Below are 21,071 nucleotides of genomic sequence, written 5' to 3' on the forward strand. Positions count from 1 at the left end.
TGAAAGTACACTTGCATTAAGAATAATCATTTTCCATGGCTTTATAATTAATCGTTTACTTCATAGATGTCTTTAGTCATGATATGATAATAAGAACAGCCAGCAGGAATTTTTTTTTTTAGTTCATCTAATTTTAAACAGTGAAAGAAAACACCCCAGGAAAAATGTAGTTACTGTGACCCTGCCTTAGGATACTTTTGTTAATGATTTACATATCACAAAGGTTACTCCCCAGAATAGTTTATAACAGATGTTCAAAGGTAGGTGTTAGTGAATCAAATGATGAGGATTCAATTATACAAAAATGATCAAATAGTTTTGACAAAAGTTGAGACATTTGATTACAGTTTGAAAAATGAGAACCAAATGCCTCCAATTATTTCTGAGAAAAGGCAATTTTTTTTATATTGGGGAAACTAAGCTGTGTTAATATATGTTACATTAAAATACCTTACTGAGTCTCAAGCATAAGTTCTACTTTGAAATAGAAATTCCTTGTAACTTCCTCTTGCTATATCATTAGCACTTGGGTAAAAATTAATTATGGAGTTATATATTAACTAAAATTTAGCATTCCAATTACATCTTCTCTCATAAAGGAATTGTAAATTACAAGATCTAGCTTGGGGAATTTTTTTTTAATAAGATTCCTGATGGAATTTATGTACATCAAATTGTGAACAATAACATCAGAGGCTATCTGCTTAGTGCAGAGTCATTTTTATAGCTTCTGCATATTATACACATTATTAGAAGACAGAAAATAGAGAACTTTAAAAATTTGTATCCTGCACTTTAATTTAGAACATCTACTTTTAACTAAATAATAATTCTTTAGGGAAGCCTAAGAGATGTTTGCTTTCTAAATATAAAGACTCAGGAAGGAAACATTAACTTATCATTTGTAAATATCAAAGGTCTGGTTCCAGAATGCTTGTTTTTTGATTGTTAAAGTTTAAGAAGGGAAGGATACATTTAAGGAGAGTTCATTATGGTCACTTTGGAAAATGAGATACAAATATTTTTAACTTTCAGTTTTCACTTAACATCTAACTTCTGCTAGCCCCAAATGGCAGGAGACCATTTCCATCTTTTGGTTCCACTTTCTGAGAAGTCCTGTCACCTTCTGTATACCTCTCAATGTGCAGACAACACTCCAAAGTACTTACCAAACTGATGATGATGTAATAAAAGTGAAGAGGACTGCAATAACACATTTTGCTTAATTCCTCAAACAGTCTGTCACAATAATTGGCATACTCTGAGTGCCAGACGCTGTCCCAAGTGGACCGCTTTACTGTTCTTATCTCAATTTCACCAATCAGAAATCGGAGGCTTAGAAAGGTTAAGCAGCTTGCCTGAGACAACACAACAGTTTAGTGAAGGGCTGGGATTTACCCAGAAGCAGAAATTGCTGTTAACCATTCCTCAAAATTAGGGCAAAGTTGGATCCCTTTCTTATATGTTAAGGATGGTGAAATACCCTGATAACTGCAAAGTTTAGGACTAAGTGGTTTGTTTGGGTGAGATGCATTGATAGAAAACAGCACATATGTTGTGTGGTCATTGTTTTTCAGGTATGCCTATTATTACACTGGAATTGGTGCTGGGGTGCTTGTTGCTGCTTACATTCAGGTTTCATTTTGGTGTCTGGCAGCTGGAAGACAAATAAACAAAATCAGGAAAAAGTTTTTTCATGCTATCGTGAAGCAGGAGATAGGCTGGTTTGATGTGCATGATGTTGGGGAACTTAACACGCGGCTCACAGAGTAAGTACCTACCTTTATGTTTTGCTTAGATGAGGTTCTTATTCTTAATGAAGTGAAACAGATGTCAGCATCAGCTCTGTTAGAAGAAGTTAGTGTATCACCAGAAGTAATTACAAGACTGAATTCCTTGTGAGCAGCAATCACGCCTCATGCATGTTTCCCCCCCCGCTGTACTCTAGCCGGGCAGGAGAGGACCTGAATGACTACCAGTGAATGAGGAATTGGACTTGTGCCTGACTCTGGGAATGTTAGTACAGCAATGTGCAGTAGAGCACATATGATGCTTTCTGGAGAAATTCCAAGCAATTTGAAATTTCTACCTTGAATACTTGAGTACACCATGTGCATTTCCTGGGGCAGTGTGGACTACAGATTCCTGTTGTTAATGACACATTTCCCACCAGAAACTGACACCCTGCCAAATAAAACAAGCATACACACAAAGCCCCTAGATATAAACCAATGCACCCAACCCTCAGCAAGAAAACAAAACTGAATGCAGGAGAAAGTTCTATGTTTGCAATTCTGACATTTTTTTCTAACTTTTTTTTTTTTAGTGATGTCTCCAAAATTAATGAAGGAATTGGTGACAAAATTGGAATGTTCTTTCAGTCAATGGCAACATTTTTCACAGGTTTCATAGTAGGATTTACACGTGGCTGGAAGCTAACCCTTGTGATTTTGGCTGTCAGCCCTGTTCTTGGACTGTCAGCCGGTATCTGGGCAAAGGTAGGTGAAGTTTGTGAATTCAGATTTTAAACTGTTCTCCTAACACCGCAGAAGGGTCTTTTAACCACAATAGCCCTGATTCTGAATTTGATACTTGTTTTTAAATCTTTAAAAATCAGGTGAGCCAGACTCTATGTTTTCCTTGGTCATGTCCTTGGATTATTTGAGGAAGGTATGAGAAAGAAGGAAGGAGCTCTTCCATCTCATCCTCCGCCTTCATACAAAAGACATGTGAACTCTAAAGACCTATGTCCTGTAATGCACAATGCCTTGTTCATATGCCAAGTAAAGATTCAAGTTCAGTGAGCAACTCAAGTATTCAATTAACATTTTCCTTTTTTAATTGTTTTATAGATTTTGTTTACTTTGTAAATTGATAGTTTTGTCAATGTTGTAAATGCCTCTATAGTTATACATATTCAAACCTATTTTTATGAACTTAATTTGTAAAAATAGATACACTGTAGCCCTGAACAAATGTAAATCCTTAGCCATTAGTTCCCTCTCTCAGTTTCAGGGAAAGAATCTCTGTACACATCTTCAATGATTTTGTTAAAGTTATTTTCCCTCTATAGGTTGGCAAGTAATTCATTTTATTAAATGATTTGATGTATATGTGGGTATTTGGTGGAGAGATTGGCTTAGCACATAGTTTTTTGTTGTATTCCACATAACTTAGTGAAGGCATACAAATACATGAAGCAAAAAATAAGTAATGGATATCCAAGCAAAGATTAGCTTATCACGAAATAAGTGAGCCTGTAAATATTAAGACATTTTAAAACTTTTTCCTTATAAGATGGATATTGTTTTTCTCATTATGAAACAATAAATGTTCTTATCCTTTATGGATATGAGCATATCCATATTTGTTATATCCTATAAATATATGTGATATCTTTCTGAAATATAGATATTATCTCATTTTAGACAAGCAGAAAGTGAAGTTCTGAGAGTTCTGTTAATTTGTCACTGAGAGAAATACCAGTGTAAATGGTGCTCCTGGTGGTTATCGGTTAGCCAGAATATTTGGCAGAGCTTCTTTTAATTGATTTTTCTGTGTACTAGACCATTGAACATTAGGTGTAAACTCTTCACATCAGCATTAATTGAAAAATTATTTAAAATGTGTTGATATCCATTCTAAATTCAGTTAGGAGAGCAGACCATAACTTAATCTTTTAGTAATTAATTTTACATTACCTCAGATACTATTTACTTAGTAAAAGGAGATCTAGGCTGTCTGCTGGCAACCAAACTTTAATTGCAGCTCTGTCATAATCTTTTGGTATAATTTTAAGCACATTTCTGGAATTCTTTAATTGTCAGCCATATTAACAAACATATATGGCCTAGTTTAGGGAAACTGTTTTGTCCCTGTGAGCAAAGCAAGTAGGAAGAACAAGAAGGTTTCTAGTCACAGTAATCAGTGTGGCCTTGAAAGTCCTTTTGTATCCATGTGCTTAAGACTTTCTTCTTCTGCCCAGAGTCCCTGGGGTAGGTAGGTGGCACTGGTAGAGGAAACCACCACACTTTTTGCTTACCAAAAGATACCTAGTAGTCTGACCTTAAAAAACTACCTCTACTTGTTAGGAAGCTAAACCCAGGGCCAGTGGGAGCTCTAGCAGATCCAGAGAAAACAAGCTGACCAAAATAATCCCATGATGGCTCTAACCATTAAGTGGTCACTGGACCCACAGCTTACCAAAATAGAATATTTAAGAATATCATCTTAAACCTAAAGAGGGAGATTATGAGGTTAAATATAAGATATGAATAAATAACACAGTTTCCTAACATATTAGTAAAAATGCCCAGGATATAATATAAAGTCACCTATCATAAAAGAACCTAGAAAATCACAACATGAATAAGAAAACAAAAACATTTAACTGACTCCAGCATTGAGATAAATCAGATATTGGAATTATCTGACAAAGATTTTAAAACAGCTCTCATAAAAATACCTAGTTAATTATAAATTCTTTTGAGGCAATAGAAAGTACCAGCCACAAAATGAAAGTTATTGAAAAAAACAAGATGACATTAGAGACTTGAGAGATACATTACTAAGATTCATGATGCATGGCTTAATCTAGGTAAATAAAAATGACAGACTCAGTGAACCTGGATATAGAATAAAAGAATTTCCCAGTCTATAACACAGAAAATGAAGAGCTTCAGGGACCTATGGAACAATAACAAAAGATCCAAAGTTTACATAAGCATCACGAGTCCCATAAGTTGAGGAGCCCGAGAGTGAGGTTGAAGGAGTATTTGAAGAACTAATAGCTTAAAACTTCCAGTATATTGAAGATGCTGATTTGACTACAAATAGGATAAACCCAAAATAATCCATGCCAAGATGCATAGTAATTAAATATTGAAAACTGAAAACTAAGAAAAAATTCTTGAAAGAAGCCAGAGAGAAACAACACATTGTCTATTAGGGAACAACAATTTGAATGATAATGTATTTTCTCATCTGAAATTCTGTGAATGCCAGAAGGAAGTAACACAATATTTTTCAGGTACTCAAAAGATAAATAAAAGCTATCAAGTGTGAAAACTATTCTTTAGGAATGACAGGTAAGCACTTTGAGATCAAAAAAATAAATACTTTTACTAGTATACCTTCTGTCAAAGATTGGCTTAGTGAAGCTCTTCAAAAAAAGGAAATAATTGGAAAAGGAACATCAGAGCATCAGCAAGTGAAAGGAACAACAGAAAGAGCTGAAATTTGGATATACACAATATCTTTCCTTTTCCCAAAGAGACTTATAAATCACATTTGATGGCTGACCTCAAAAGTGTAAGTGGTAAAATATTAATACCATTGAATGTTGTAAGTCACATATGAATGTCATAATATCCAGAGAAGCCATTAAGATACTCATTGAGAATGATATGCTTAAAAATACTACAAATAAATCAAAATGAAATCCTAAAATTTATCAAATAACCCACAGAAAAACAGGAAAAAAGAAGGGGAATGAGAAGCAGAGGAAACAAGTAGAAAACAATAATAAAATGGTAGGCTTAAGTGCTAATCATTAAGTACCTTAAATGTAAATTTTTAAGTAGACTAATTAAAAGAAAAGTTGTGAAGTTGATTAAAAAGAATATGCTACTTATATGAAACTTAAAATTCACCAATATAGAGGAGAAGTAAAAGTAAGGAGCAAGACATATAAACATTGATTTTTTAAAAAGGAGGTGTGGCTCTATTATATCTGATTATTTAAACTTGAGAGTAAAGAAAATTGCTACAGAGAAAAGAGGAACATAACATAATGATAAGAATTTGCCCACTAGGAGGACATGATGATCCTAAAGATCTTAATAACACAATTAATAAGAACCTAATTGGTATTTTATACCACTGCATCCAGCTGCAGTGGGGTGCATATTATTCTTATTTGATTGTTAAGTACTAATGAAAGACTCTTCATAAGATAGATCATATGGAACTTCAAGAAACTTCAGTGCTGGACGCCTGTGGCTCACGTTTGTAATCCTAGCTACTTAGGAGGCAGAGATCAGGAGGGTTGAGGTTCGATGCCAGCCCAGGCAAATAGTTTATGAGACCCTATCTCAAAAAATCCTTCACAAAAAAAAAAAAAAATTAGGGCTGATGGAGTAGTTCAAGTCCGAGTTCTGCAAAAAAAACACCAAGAAAACCAAAACAAACAAAAAAAACCCCACCAAGCTTAATTGTGACCATAAAATGTGTTTTCTTTGATTATAGCAGCATCAGAGTATAAGCCAATAACAAGAAAGGCAAGAAAATCTCTACACATATGGAAATTAAACAACATACCTTTATATAATTCATGGATCACATAAGAAGTCTTAAAGGAATTTAAAAAATAATACATAGAACAACATTTTGGATGCTGCTGAGGAAGTGCTAATAGAAAAATTTTTATAGCTTTAAATATTTGTATTAGAAATGAGGATATTCTCAAATCACCTAAGTGCCTAACTTAAGAAACTAGAAATAAAAGCCAGGTGCAGTGGTGCATACCAATTAGAAGGTGGAAGGCAATAAGATCAGACAAAAAGTTCACAAGACCCCATCTCAATCAATAAAATCTAGGCTTGGTGTTACATGCCTGTTATCCCAGCTATGTGGAAAACATAAGTAGGAGGATCATACTCCAGGCCAGCCTGGGTATATATGTGAGACCCCATGCAAAAAGTAACTAAATCAGCTGAGCACTGGTGGCTCGCGGCTGTAATCCCAGCTACTCAAGAGGTAGAGGTCAGGAGTATCATGGTTCAAAGCCAGACTCTATCTTGAAAATACCCAACACACAAAAAAATGGCTGGCGGAGTAGCTCAAGTGGTAGAGCCCCTGCCTAGCAAGTCTGAGGCCCTGAGTTGAAACACCCAGTGCTGCTAAAAAAATTAATAATAACTAAACCAAAAAGGGCTAGGGGCTTGGCTCCTAAGAGTAGAGTGCCTGCCTGACAAGTGTAAGACCCTAAGTGCAAACCTTAGTACCGCCTTCCAAAAAGTAGAAAAATAAAACCAAATCAAGTAGAAGAGGGAAACAGCAATAAGTACAGAAACCAATGAAATTGAAAATAGAAACAGTAAAGAAAATACATGAAACAGAAAATTAGCTCACCAAAAGATCAATAAAGTTGACTTCACTGTGAGTGAAACTGACAAAAAAAATGACAAGAAAGACAATTTATCAGAAATTAAATACAGGGAATATCACTAGAAATCCTGTAGATATTAAAGAGATAAAAGAATTTTATGCTCATAAACTTGATAACTTAAGAATCAATTATTTTATGTATACCTCTTATATATCTTGAATATTCCACATTATACCCTAAGTGAACTGATTTGAACTAAACAACCTGAATGGCCTTTCATCATTGAAGAAATGTAATTTGTAACTTCAAAGCTGCTGAGAAAGATTTCTGGAATCCTATATGGTTTCACTAGAAAATTCTATGAAATATTTAGGGAAGAATTAACAATACAACCTGCCCTGAATAAAAGAAGAGGAAGAAGTACTTCTTAACTCATTTTGTGAAGCTGGTATTACCCTTATGCCAAATCCAATTAATCAAATACAAAAGAGAAAACTATAGACCAATAACTTTCATGAACTTAGCAAAAAAAATCCTTAACATATATATATGCAAACAAAATCCAGCAATGTTTAAAAGTAATTACACATCATAACCTAGTGAGATTTATTTCAGCTATGTAATACTGACGTAACATTTGAAAATCAATCCATGTCATCTACTCTATCAAAAGACTCAAGGGAAACAAACAAACAAAAAACCCACAATCATTTCATTTGACACAAACACATCTAACAGTATCTGACATTCATTGATGCTAACTCTCAGAAGTTTAGTATGGAGGGGTGTTATTTCAAAGTAACTTCAAAGTTCTATAAAGATCATCTACAAAACACCTATATCTAATATGTTAAATGGTGAAAGATTGCTTTCCCCCTAAGATTGGGAATAAGATGAGGAAGTCCTTTCTCTTTACTTGTTTTCTTCAAAGCATGGAACTTCTAGCTGTGCAGTAAGACAAAAAAAAAGAAATAAAGGTATGTGGAGTTGAAAAGAAGAAATAAGATATTGTATATTTATGGATTGGATGACTTTTTATAAAAATCTCAAGGAATCTACAAAAAATCTGTAACAGTTGAATTCAGAAAGGTAATAGTTGTGATGATACATGCCTATAATCCCAGCTACATGCAAGAGGTGGAGATGGGAGGATCACATTTCAAGTACAGTTTGGTCAAAAGTTAACTACCTTCCTCTCTCAAAAAACAAGCTGGGCATAGTGGTTAATGCCTGTAATCCCAGTGGGGCAGGAGCTGTAGGTAGGAGGATCATGATCTGAGGCCAGACTAGGGAAAAAGTTCAAGACCCTATCTGAACTATAAAGCAAAAAGGGCTGTAGGTATAGCTCAAGTAGTGGAACATAAGGATCTGAGTTCAAACCCAGTACTGTTCAAAAAAAAAAAAAAAAAAGCAAGAATGAAAACATACCAAATAACCATTCCAAATAATCTTTACAACTTACATTAACACATACCTATAAAGGGAGAGACAGTGTGTTCATGAATTAAGACTCAGCATAGAGATGTTAGTTCTTTACAAACTGATCTATAAGTTGAAGGCAATCCCTACAAATACTCCAGTAAACATAGAAAAATGTGTTGTCAAAATTTACATAGAAATTCACAGGCCCTAAATAGCTAAAACAATCTTGAAAAAGAAGAATAAAGTCAGAAGTCCACCTGATATTTAGGTTTACTGTATATATAGTAACCAGGACAGTGTGGTATTGATTCAGGGATGGACTCATAGATCACACAGAATCGTAAACTCAGAAATAGACCTATGCTAATATGCTATGCCTATTTTTGACAAAGGGGTAAAAGCAATTTGATGGGAGAAGGCCAGCCTTTTCAACAAGGTGCTGGAGTAATTGGACATCCAAGCCCCCCAAATAAAGAAAAGGACTGCAACCTAAACTTCATATAAATATTAATTAAAAATGAATTACAGATTTAAATGTAAAACCTAAAGCTCTAAAACTTTCAGAGAAAAAAAAGTTGAGGTTAATCTTTGGGATATTGATCTGGACAAAGTTCCTAGACTTGATACTAAAAGTATGATCCTTAATAGGGAAAGAAAGGAAAAGTTAGACTTCAACATTAAACTTTCTGTGATAGTCCATATGAAGAGAATTAAAAACAAGAGTTTTATGCAAATCATATATCTGACAAAGATACTATCTAAAATACATAAAGAACTCTCAAAATTCATTAGTAAAAAAAATCCAACTACAGAAAGGATAAAACCCATAAACAGACATCTCAAGAAAGAGGACATGCAGATGGAGAATAAGCACACAGAAGTTGTTTAGCATCATTTGCCATTGGTGACATACAAATTAAACCACAGTGGTGAGATATCACTGGCACATTTACCAGAATGGCTGAAGAAAAAATAATGAAATGGCAAATGCTGGAGAGAGTACAAAGAAACTGGATCACTCAGATTGCTGCTGGGAATGTAAAATGGCACAGCTACTCTGGAAATAGTTACACTGTCTTTTATAAAACTAAACCTACATTGAGAATTGGAAAAGTGGCTTAAAGAAGTGATCAAAATTTCCTGTAGTGGTCCAAAATACTGCTTCTGAACGTATTAGTTTGAACAATACAAAAGTGCCTTGTATTAGATGCTTTTAACTTATGGAATAACAATTTCATGTGTCTCTAATACTTACTGTGCTTTATTAAGGAATTATCACACTTTGGAAAAGGGATGGGTTAGTGATAGTTACTATAGTTTATTTGGGTAATTGTAATAGGAAGTGTCATAATAGTTCACATGTCCATGGTGGGTTTCAGAGATAGGTTAACTTGAAGGGTTATTAATTCAGGCTTTGAAGCAATATAGGCTCAGACTTGAATTCTGAATATTGCTCACTAGTAAGTTACTTAACTACTCATGTTTCCACTTACTCCTATGTAAAATGTAATACCTGTTTCACTGGGCAGTTGAGAAGAATAAATGAGATTTTGTGCATATAAGGTAACCAGAATGTTCTGTCTACAGAATGAATGCTCAGGAACCAAACAGAAGGATCAAAGAGCAGTTAGGAAACAGAGACCTCCCTAGTAGCTGAAAGTGTTGTTTCTCCCAGGAGCAGCAGCAGAGGAAACTCTGTGTTTACCCTGGCAAGAGAAGCCTTCTTGAAGTCACTTGGTCCCCTGCATTCCGATAGCCTCCACCTTAACACTTCTGAACCAGAGTGCAGTTAACAATTGCTGTGAGGAGCACACAACATACTTCCTTGACATAATGCCTATTTATATTTGTTTATGATTATACTGTGTTATATATTTTCTTTTCTGAAATTTAGCATCCCCAAAAGTTTCACTTATATTTATTTAGATGAGAGGCCATGATGTTTTCAGTGGGAAAGTTTGCAACTAATCTAATTTATTATGTACCATTCAATCCAAAAAGAATTTGAAGTGGCTTACAGAATGAATATGTATGTTAAATAGAGAACATCATGAGGAAAGACAAACTGAAACAAAGATATTGTTCTTCACATGCATTAATATACAAGCAGCATTTGTGTGTTTATAACTTGTTAATATATTTGAAGATCTGAAGTTGCATTTTTCAACAGATATTATCTTCATTTACTGATAAAGAACTGTTGGCATATGCAAAAGCTGGAGCAGTAGCTGAAGAAGTGTTAGCAGCCATTAGGACTGTGATTGCATTTGGAGGACAAAAGAAAGAACTTGAAAGGTTTGAGTTTCTTTTTTAAGTTGCTAGGAATATTTGATTCTGGGTCATCTCATAGACTCTTCCATGTTAATTATAAGAGTGTTTTCCAATATAAACATGTTCCTTAGATAACTTAATGGGGATATTACAGCATGACTGATATTCTTGAGAAGTTACAATTCTAGTTGTACTCTGCCTATGTGCTGTAATTCAAAGAATTTTCTAGAGTTTTGTAGATGGACAGTGACATAAAAATAATTTCCTAAAGCTGCAATGTATTCCATATCTCTGATGATTTTTGTCCTACCAAGCTACTTGTTGATTTTCTAAGATTGAATGAGTATTTTGCATAAGATCAGTTGGGACATTTTAATCTGTCACTCATTTCCCTTCTTGTCCAGGTTCCTACTTAGTTGAGACATACTCCATCATTTGAAAAATAAAAATATAACCAAGTGGCACACTTGTTCAAAGAGTCAAACTATGTTTTATGTTGTTTAATATTATCCTCATGACTGTTCCCTTTCATTAGATTTCTGAGAGTATAGATGGTGACTTATCAAAATTTGTGATATTCATTAGATCCAACTATTTTTCATTTGTCACAGACATCTTTAAATTTTAATATGTTATATCTGATACACAATCTTAATATTATGAATATGTATTAAAAGTAGAAAAAACTAAACTATATTATTTTGAGGGATTGTGAAGTTGCCTGATAAGGGTAGGAAACAGTCTGGGCTTTTCTGATTCTGGCAGTGTTCTGTTGATTGACTTCAGCTGGGCCTACATGAATAAATACTGTAGAATTATTTTTTACACTGCACAAATATATCCGGAGCACTTAATTATTCACTTGATAATATTTGTGACTGCTCTGTGCCATAGTTCAAAGAAAGGTAATATCTATGTTCTATTTCGGTTTTGGCTGCCTAATAAAATAAGAAATCTTGCTTAATGAAAAGCCAAGATCCCATCAAATAAAGCCTATACTCTCATGAAACTTAAATTATAGCAGAAATTTAAATTCTAGTCTAGTACAGACTACTATAAATAAATACTAATATAGCAGAATAAATATTATTTTGATATAAGATAAAATACCCAAAGAGAGTCATAAGAGGAACTATTTAGAGAGGCATTAAATTGCAGATTTTTAAAAATAACTTTGAAAAAAATCAAAGAAGGAACCAATGAGAATGAGGACAAATTCAAATGTGGTCATGGAGTGCCCCATTGGGGGAGATTTCACCTTGGCTGAGAACTGAGAGATGAAAAACATCCTCCCACAGTGCATATAGAGATGGGTGGGAAGAAGAATGTTCCAAATTTCCTGAGTGGGTGAAAACTTGTGTGTGTTCTGGGAAATATAAGGTTTGTGTGCTTAATTGAGAGAGAGGAGATTTGGGTGGATGGGGGCTAAAAAGTGGGAATTGTGGGTCATGAGAACAGTTAGAATTTTACTACAAGAGCATAGATAAGTAGTCAAGGGTGTTAAACAGAAGGCAAGCTGTCCACATTGTGTTTTAAGATCATTTCTTTGTAAAAAGTTTGATGAATGAGTGAGAGCAATCGAAAGGTGGGACCAGGGAGACCAATGAGAGGGCTGACACAGTGATCCAGGTGAGAGGGATTATGGTGGTCTGAATTTGATGGAGACAGGACAGGGGTGACAAGTTCCTAGATTTGGGATTTAACTTGAAGTAAAAATAACAAGATTAGTCTTAGACCATGTGAGCTCCTTCAAGTTTTCTTTCCTTCTAGTTCTTTCTCCCTTCTCTACTTCCACATAAATATCCAATCAACATCTTACTCTTTCTCTTCAAAATGGCATGTATAGGAAGATGCTGACTCTCTTGGAATGGAAACTTAACTACAGTTGTAAAAATATTTAATTCAGTAGTTAGAATAGTTTTGTTTTCCTTATTTTAAAAATGTTTGTTTCTTGTCTGTGTCTTGCAGTTATGCTTGTCTGTTAGTAATGGATTCTATTTACATAATTAAAATTGTTCCCTGTGGTTCTAAGTAGCTACTTCCGCCATTGACAAATATTTTCACAATGGTCATGAAAAGTAGTATTTTCTAAACATTAATGTTTTGTTATATTGCTTTAGCCCCAGTCACTCCTACTTTATTATTTCCATACTCAAGCTTTTAATGAATGGAATTTTAAAATTTAGTTTATATGAGAAACATCTATATTGAAAAACTAATCAAAAGACCTTTGTAGTTGGAGTATTGTTTATATCTCTTATGTCCTCTACCCCCTTATTTTCATTTATCTTCTGGGTATCTAAATAAATCGTTTTCTTGCTTGTTGCTTCTTCCCATGCAAATGTTTCCTCGGGCTGCATAGGAAAACACCACATCATGAAATGGTTAGTCTTGGTAAGCAAGAGCTGAAATAAAGGAAATGATGGAGTATGAGTTGTGGACATTAAAGTTCATTAATGTAATCATGTAAAATTTATGCTGAGTGAGTTATTATCTCAGTTCAACTCCTAAAATGGGACAAATACACACATATATACACACATATATCTTACTGAAACATGTTTCTTAAAAATAATTTTTGTTCATAGATTATGACTAGCAATTTGGGGATTTACATATCACTATAAATTATAAACTTGTGTTTAAATTTAGTCTTTAGTGGATATGATTCTTATGTAAATTTCATTTGACATGCTTTTTTAACTTGTGAAGTAGCTATCTAAAAATAGAAGTCCTGAAGGCTATAAAGAATGCATGTTCATATCGGGTCCAGGCTTGAACCCTGTTGTACCTACCTGCTGATTAGACAAATCCTCCAGTGCAAATAAATATAATGTTTTGTAGTATTCATTTAGCCATGTATTTAATGGATCAAAGACCCCAAAATACGAATTCTATATGGAATTAATTTCTTTTATTTTAACAATAATGAGATACTTTCTGCAAGGCAATAATTTCCTCCCTTTTGTGTAATTCCTTATATTTATCCTTTGAAGGCTTAACAGGTGTTTGCCAAGACTTTTGAGCCGCGACTAGATTACAATATTGTAGATGTGATGAAATTTTGATTTTTCCATCCCTTGCAACCTAAAGGCCTTGAGTAGCTAGAGCACCAGGCCAGTGTCCTTACCTTAGCAGCATGCAACCATGGTGGAAAGTGTTGGGAAGAGCATGCAGGCAGTATATAGAAAGCATAAAAGAAGTCCACACTAATAAATAATCATGGACTACCATTTATTATCAGGCCAAATAATAACTTTTACTCTTCCTTGTTTCCTCTCTCCCTAACCCCCCATTGTAACTTTTCTCACAAAATTTTATGTGGGTTTCGTTGTGACCCCTCTCATTGTACTTCAGTCACATTCTCCCCACACCTTTTTCCACCTCCCGCTGGTTCCCAAACAAACAGTCCTGAATTTATGTTCATATTCTTTTTTTTTTTTTGGTTTATATTCTGTGAGAAAATATGTGGTGGTGTTTTTCTGAGTCTGGCTTATTTCACTTAACTTCATGGTTTCTAGCTCTATTTTCCTGCAAATGCCATAATTTTATTCTTTATGGCTGAATTATGTATCTATATAATTTTATTTATAATTTATATTTTATTCTTTATGGCTGAAATATATTTATAATTTTTTTAATCCATTCATCTGTTAATGGGCATCTAGGTTGAATCCATAATTTGGCTATTATGAATAGTGCTACAGTAAACATGAGTGTGCAAGTATCTCAGTTCTATGCTGACTTTCCTTTGGGTACATGTCCAAGAATGGTATAACAGGATCATATGGTAGTTCTATTTCTAGTTTTTTGAGCAACTTCTGTGCTGATTTTCATAGTGGCTACGCTGATTTACATTCCCACCATCAGTGTATAAGGATTTCTTTTTCCCTCTTGCTTCCTCACTAGCATTTGTTGTTTGCTTTCTTGATGATAGGCAATCTGACTGGGGTAAGAGGGAATCTTAGTGTCATTTTGATTAGTATTTATTTTATGGCTAAGGAAGTTGAACATTTCTTCATGTGCTAATTGGTCATTTGTACTTCTCTGGAGCACTATCTGTTCAATTCACATGCTCATTTATTAGATTCTTTTTTTTTAAATTTTATTATTCATATGTGCATACAAGGCTTGGGTCATTTCTCCCCCCTGCCCCCACCCCCTCCCTTACCACCTACTCCGTCCCCTCCCTCTTCCCCCCACCTCCTCAATACCCAGCAGAAACTATTTTGCCCTTATCTCTAATTTTGTTGAAGAGAGAGTATAAGCAATAATAGGAAGGAACAAGGGTTTTTGCTGGTTGAGATAAGAATAGCTATACAGGGAGTTGACTCACATTAATTTCCTGTGTTTGTGTGTTACCTTCTTGTTTTTTGTTTTTTTTAAGATCTTTATATATGCTGGATATCAATCCCTTGTCTCATCAATAGCTGTCAAATATTTTTTCCCAATTCTACAGGCTGTGTCTTTACCTGATTATTGTTCTGATATACAGAAACTTCTTAATGAAATCCCATTTGTCAACTGTTGCTTATATTTTCTGAAATATTGGAGTCCAGTACAGAAAGTGGTTGCCTATATACCGAACTGTTTTCCTGAAGCAATTTCAAAGTTTCAGTCTTATATTAAAGTTTTGATCCATTTTGAATTGAGTTTTTAACAATGCCAAATAGTTTTTGTAGGTCAGTAATTTTTTAAACAGCTGTAGAAATAAGATACTCTATACAGCTTATTTAAATGTAAAAAGTAAAAGGTATTATGTAGCAAATCATAGCTCCCAACATGTTCTCACAGGTGTAATGTCCCACTGTTCCTTACTTTCCATAAATTTCAGAGACTTAAATTAATTTTTTTTGTATGACCCCAGACCTCACACTTGCTAGACAGGCACTCTACCACTTGAGCCACTCCACCAGCTTAAGCAAATTTCTTTGTTAGTATGTTCTAGCATTGTATCTCTAGTTTACTAATTAATGAAAGAGGCATGATTTTGAAGTGAAGACAATTTCTCCATGGCTCCTATTTTTAACTCATGTGTGAAATAATACATATTCCAGAAATTTGCTAAATATTGCTTTACTTATTAAGTTATTGCTAAGGCCAGAGAAGAAACTTTTAGAAGATCTCCCACAATAACTCACTCTCTGTAAGTCTCTGTTTCCTCTTCCACAAAAAGAACAATAAAACAGCAATCACATCATAGAATCAATGTATGGACCTTAGGAAAAACTTAGGAATATGCTAGGCATATTCTAGCTACTCAGTAACAATAATGCTACACTGATGTATTTCCGTAAGATTTATGACTAAATGCAATAATTTTAATTCTTTCTCCCAGGTATAATAAAAATTTAGAAGAAGCTAAAAGAATTGGAATAAAGAAAGCAATCACAGCCAACATTTCTATTGGTGCTGCTTTCCTGCTGATCTATGCGTCATATGCCCTGGCATTCTGGTATGGGACCACCTTGGTCCTCTCAAATGAATATTCTATTGGAAAAGTGCTCACTGTAAGTTATAGTTGAGTAACAAAAAAATCATTGGAAATGCCAATGAAATTGAATGGTGTTGTCTTAACTTAAAAAGAATATACTTTGAATAAGTATAGAATACTACAAAGAGACATACTCTTTAATAGGTTAAAGAGTAGAAAGGAAATTAGATGCCTCCAACAAGCAATTTTATTTCTGTTTTCTTTATTTTTTAGATAGATCTTTTGGATAATTTCTTCTGTAGTTTAAATAATATTAACATTATTAATCTCTCTAACATGAACTTTCATTTGATAAGATTACTTCTTTATGCCAATCATGATGTTAATATTTTTACTTTTATTTTTCTGATTTACTGTTCACAGAATGAATCACAAAATACACATTTTAATTTCCTTTTCAATTCTTTTGAATTGCAGTCTCACAAATAATACATTGTCATTCCAAAGAAAATTCTGTTTGAAAGTTTTCTGCATTATGTAGCTCTGTACAAGTTCAAAAGTCTTCCTGTTTGATATACTTACCATCTTTTGTTTAAAGACACTAAAATAATCCACAAGTCAAGCTCAATCTGTATCTTGTTTGAAGACTAATTACATTTATTTTTCTTAGGACAAGTACAAGTATATTGAGTTCATGACAGATTATAGCTCATTGAGTATCTTAATGCAGTTCCTTTAAAAAAAAAAAACAATGACTTTTTTTGATACAGGCTCTGTCTACATAGCCCAGGCTGGCCTCTAATTTGTGATCCTCCTGCCTCAGCCTCTCTACTGCTGAGATTACAGGTGTGAACCACCACCGCACCTGGCAAAATAGCCTCCAGTTTTTGCAGACTGTTGCCTCATCCAACATATGGGAAGCTGTTCGGTTAGCAATAGCTTTTTACCAGAATGTGCTTTTTTTAGAATAGTGATGCTGTGAGTGAGTCTAGGTTCTACTGAGATGTAGACTGCTTAACATTGATGTAGATAAGCAGTTTATTTTGTTTCATTTTATTTTATTTTATTTTTGCAGTGCTGAGGATTGAACCCAGAGCCTCATGCATGCTAGGCAAGTGCTTCTACCACTGAGCTATACCCTAGAACTAAATCAGCAGCTGAGATCTAGTATACACTAGGCCCAAATCTGCTTCGCAATCTATTGACAGGCATCCAGAATAGTGACTGCAGGATTTGATACCAGACCCATTTGGTTCAAATTCCAACTGTGTTACTTACTATGTATAAGGTTTAGGACAGCCATCTTCAACCTCTATTACGTCTTCTGTCAATCAAATGGACATAATAGGTATGGGGTGCCCTGACTTTTGGTGTTGTAAAGATTAAGGGAGATATGAATATAGAATCAGTTAGCAAGCCTTTTTCTGTGTAAATTATTAGGCAATATAATTTGCACATGACTCAGAAAGAAATGAGTAGTGTTGTTAGTTCTCTTCATCTTGAAATAGAAGCCAAGTCAAAGCCCTCACTGATAAAATGATTTGAGCAAAACAAAACCCGCAAGAATCTGTTTATCAGACCTTCAAAGAGAATGCATTCTGGGGAGATGGGAGACAGCCTAAAAAAGAGTCATATTAGTCATGTGCTTTATAATTTAAAAAATAATTTTCATAGACATTTTCATCTGATACAATATGTAGAGACAGAATACAGTCTTACCTATTTCTGTGCATGACACTGACAACCAAATATTTTGAAAGTATGTCCTAAAGACATATAGCCAGTTAACACTCATCCAGGACTTTGATTATGGACTTCTGATTTACCTTCTAGTATTTATTTCCATTTTAACCTTCTGGTGATCTAAATACACATTCTTAGCTGTTGAGGAAATATTAAAAAGTTTTATGTCTGAGCATAGTGATTTATGCATGTAATCTCAGCACTTCCTCAGGAAGCTGAGGCAGGAGAATTGAGATCAGTCTGGGCTACATTGGGAGTTCAAGACAAGCCTGAATTACATGATCCTGTATCCAGAATAATAACAAAAATGTTCTGATGCAATATGATGACCATCTAGAATTTACATCATTGTGTCATGGAGCAATAAAAACTAATTCTGCATTCTAAACTCACTAAATAAAAGTACTCAAACTTTAAATTTTTTACATTATAAAAATTTTATATTTTTCATTATAATTGTATTTTATGGAGCTTAATGTAATATTTTGATACTTTTATACAATGTGGAGAGATTGGGTCCAGCAGAAAATGATTTGAATAAAACAAAAACTCCAAAAATCTGTTTTTCAGACCTTCAAAGAAAGCGCATTCTGGGGAGGTTGGTGAGAGGAGACTTTGCCTGAAAACGACTTAACCCAAAAACCTCACTAACTTGACACTTTTTGTAGTGATACAGTCGAAATTTACTCTCTTTGTTACAAATGTTTTAAATATTTTTAACACCTGGTATTCTTATGTTGCCTTGTGATTTAAAGATGGAATTAGTAATGGCAAATGAAAAAAATTGAAGTAAACATGAAATAACTACGTGGTTTCCCTTCACATTTCTCAGGTCTTCTTTGCTGTATTAATTGGGGCATTTGGGATTGGACAAGCATCTCCAAATATTGAAGCATTTGCAAACGCAAGAGGGGCAGCTTATGAAATCTTTAAGATAATTGACAATGTAAGTCTGACATGGCTATTTGTCTATCTACATAAAAGATTTTGTAGTTGAGTCAATTTTGTTTTTGCTTTGTCTAGCTCTTCACAGTTTCACTACAAATTAGTTATTATAATCTAGTAATACCATATTTTTTTTCTGTTTAGAAGCCAAGCATTGACAGCTTTTCAATGAGTGGACACAAACCAGATAACATTAAGGGAAATTTGGAATTTAGAAATATTCACTTCAGTTACCCATCTCGTAAAGAAGTTAAGGTATCGTGACGAATGATTAAGCTACTGGATGAAGAATTTCTGACACTTTCCTTTAGATACTTTTTAAAAGGAAAACACATGTCTATTTAAGCCTACTATTGAATTGAGCTGTTGGTTCAGAGACCCTGCATCTGTATCTCTGAGTTGTCTTAATGTTTATTTTTCATTTGTCTTGTAGATCTTGAAAGGGCTCAACCTGAAGGTGCAGAGCGGGCAGACTGTGGCTCTGGTTGGGAACAGTGGCTGTGGGAAGAGCACGACAGTGCAGCTGATGCAGAGGCTCTATGACCCCACAGAGGGCGTGGTGAGCTAGGCTGCAGCCATCAGTACTTGCCATTACACACCATTCTTTTTTTTTTTTTTTTTTTTCATTTTTCTTTTATTATTCATATGTGCATACAAGGCTTGGTTTATTTCTCCCCCCTGCCCCCACCCCCTCCCTTACCACCCACTCCACCCCCTCCCGCTCCCCCCCTCAATACCCAGCAGAAACTATTTTGCCCTTATCTCTAATTTTGTTGTAGAGAGAGTATAAGCAATAATAGGAAGGAACAAGGGGTTTTGCTGGTTGAGATAAGGATAGCTATACAGGGCATTGACTCACATTGATTTCCTGTGCGTGGGTGTTACCTTCTAGGTTAATTCTTTTTAATCTAACCTTTTCTCTAGTTCCTGGTCCCCTTTTCCTATTGGCCTCAGTTGCTTTTAAGGTATCTGCTTTAGTTTCTCTGCATTAAGGGCAACAAATGCTAGCTAGTTTTTTAGGTGTCTTACCTATCCTCACCCCTCCCTTGTGTGCTCTCGCTTTTATCATGTGCTCATAGTCCAATCCCCTTGTTGTGTTTGCCCTTGATCTAATGTCCACATATGAGGGAGAACATACGATTTTTGGTCTTTTGGGCCAGGCTAACCTCACTCAGAATGATGTTCTCCAATTCCATCCATTTACCAGCGACTGATAACATTTCGTTCTTCTTCATGGCTGCATAAACACACACACCATTCTGAGTTCAACTACCAGTGTGTGAAAATCACACATGTTTCTTTAAATTTCAGGTCAGTATTGATGGGCAAGACATTAGGACCATAAATGTAAGGTATCTGCGGGAAATTATCGGTGTAGTGAGTCAGGAACCTGTGCTGTTTGCAACCACAATAGCTGAAAACATTCGCTATGGTCGTGAAGATGTCACCATGGATGAGATTGAGAGAGCTGTCAAGGAAGCCAATGCCTATGACTTTATCATGAAACTGCCTCATGTGAGTTGTTCTTGACCTTTGTCATTCAGAGATGCAAAGAATGGAAGTTCATACAGCTCGGAAATTTCTGTGAATTAGAAGCTCCTTAGAAGGGAAACCAAGATTACATTGGATTTTTAAGCTCTAGCAGTAACAACCAGTGAGAGATATCTATATCTATATCTATATGTGTAGATGTATATATTTTTTAAATTAGTGTTGTTTATTGCTAAGTTTTAAAAAAACTACCTTATATTGCCAGTAAGACTCAGATGTTATGGGGGTTTTCTTCCCTATTTAAAATGTGAACTGAGATAGCTTGTTGTTTTGTGAAATTTTTCTGTGTTTTTTTCTGTTGTAGAAATTTGACACCCTGGTTGGCGAGAGGGGGGCCCAGCTGAGCGGTGGACAGAAACAGAGAATTGCCATCGCACGGGCCCTGGTTCGCAACCCCAAGATCCTCCTGCTGGATGAGGCCACGTCAGCCTTGGACACGGAAAGTGAAGCAGTGGTTCAGGCAGCTCTGGATAAGGTCTGTTATCCCTAGTTTAAACCAACTGTTTCAGAAGAATAGTAATGTTCCACAGCTAATTTTTCTTTTTATTTTTTTTTATTATTCATATGTGTATACAATGCTTGGGTCATTTCTCCCCC

At 34.8% G+C, this 21,071-nt stretch overlaps 1 protein-coding gene across 4 annotated transcripts in view; it reads left to right on the top strand.

The window, feature by feature from the left end:
- Positions 1 to 21,071, top strand: part of Abcb1 (ATP binding cassette subfamily B member 1) — a 186,632-nt gene that overhangs the window by 125,342 nt on the left and 40,219 nt on the right. For 3 of the 4 annotated variants that reach the window (XM_074064836.1, XM_074064835.1, XM_074064837.1), the window contains exons 6-14: positions 1,578 to 1,769; positions 2,327 to 2,498; positions 10,701 to 10,825; positions 16,140 to 16,311; positions 18,811 to 18,924; positions 19,068 to 19,178; positions 19,357 to 19,482; positions 20,235 to 20,438; positions 20,779 to 20,949. In XM_074064836.1, the coding sequence (XP_073920937.1) occupies positions 1,578 to 1,769; positions 2,327 to 2,498; positions 10,701 to 10,825; positions 16,140 to 16,311; positions 18,811 to 18,924; positions 19,068 to 19,178; positions 19,357 to 19,482; positions 20,235 to 20,438; positions 20,779 to 20,949 (1,387 nt within the window). Of the gene's footprint in view, positions 1 to 1,382; positions 1,770 to 2,326; positions 2,499 to 10,700; positions 10,826 to 16,139; positions 16,312 to 18,810; positions 18,925 to 19,067; positions 19,179 to 19,356; positions 19,483 to 20,234; positions 20,439 to 20,778; positions 20,950 to 21,071 lie in introns of those variants that run through there. The other variant, XM_074064838.1, reaches the window with a different exon arrangement.

The sequence above is a fragment of the Castor canadensis genome, chromosome 2 (genome assembly GCF_047511655.1).
Source record: "Castor canadensis chromosome 2, mCasCan1.hap1v2, whole genome shotgun sequence".
NCBI classification, from domain to species: domain Eukaryota; kingdom Metazoa; phylum Chordata; class Mammalia; order Rodentia; family Castoridae; genus Castor; species Castor canadensis.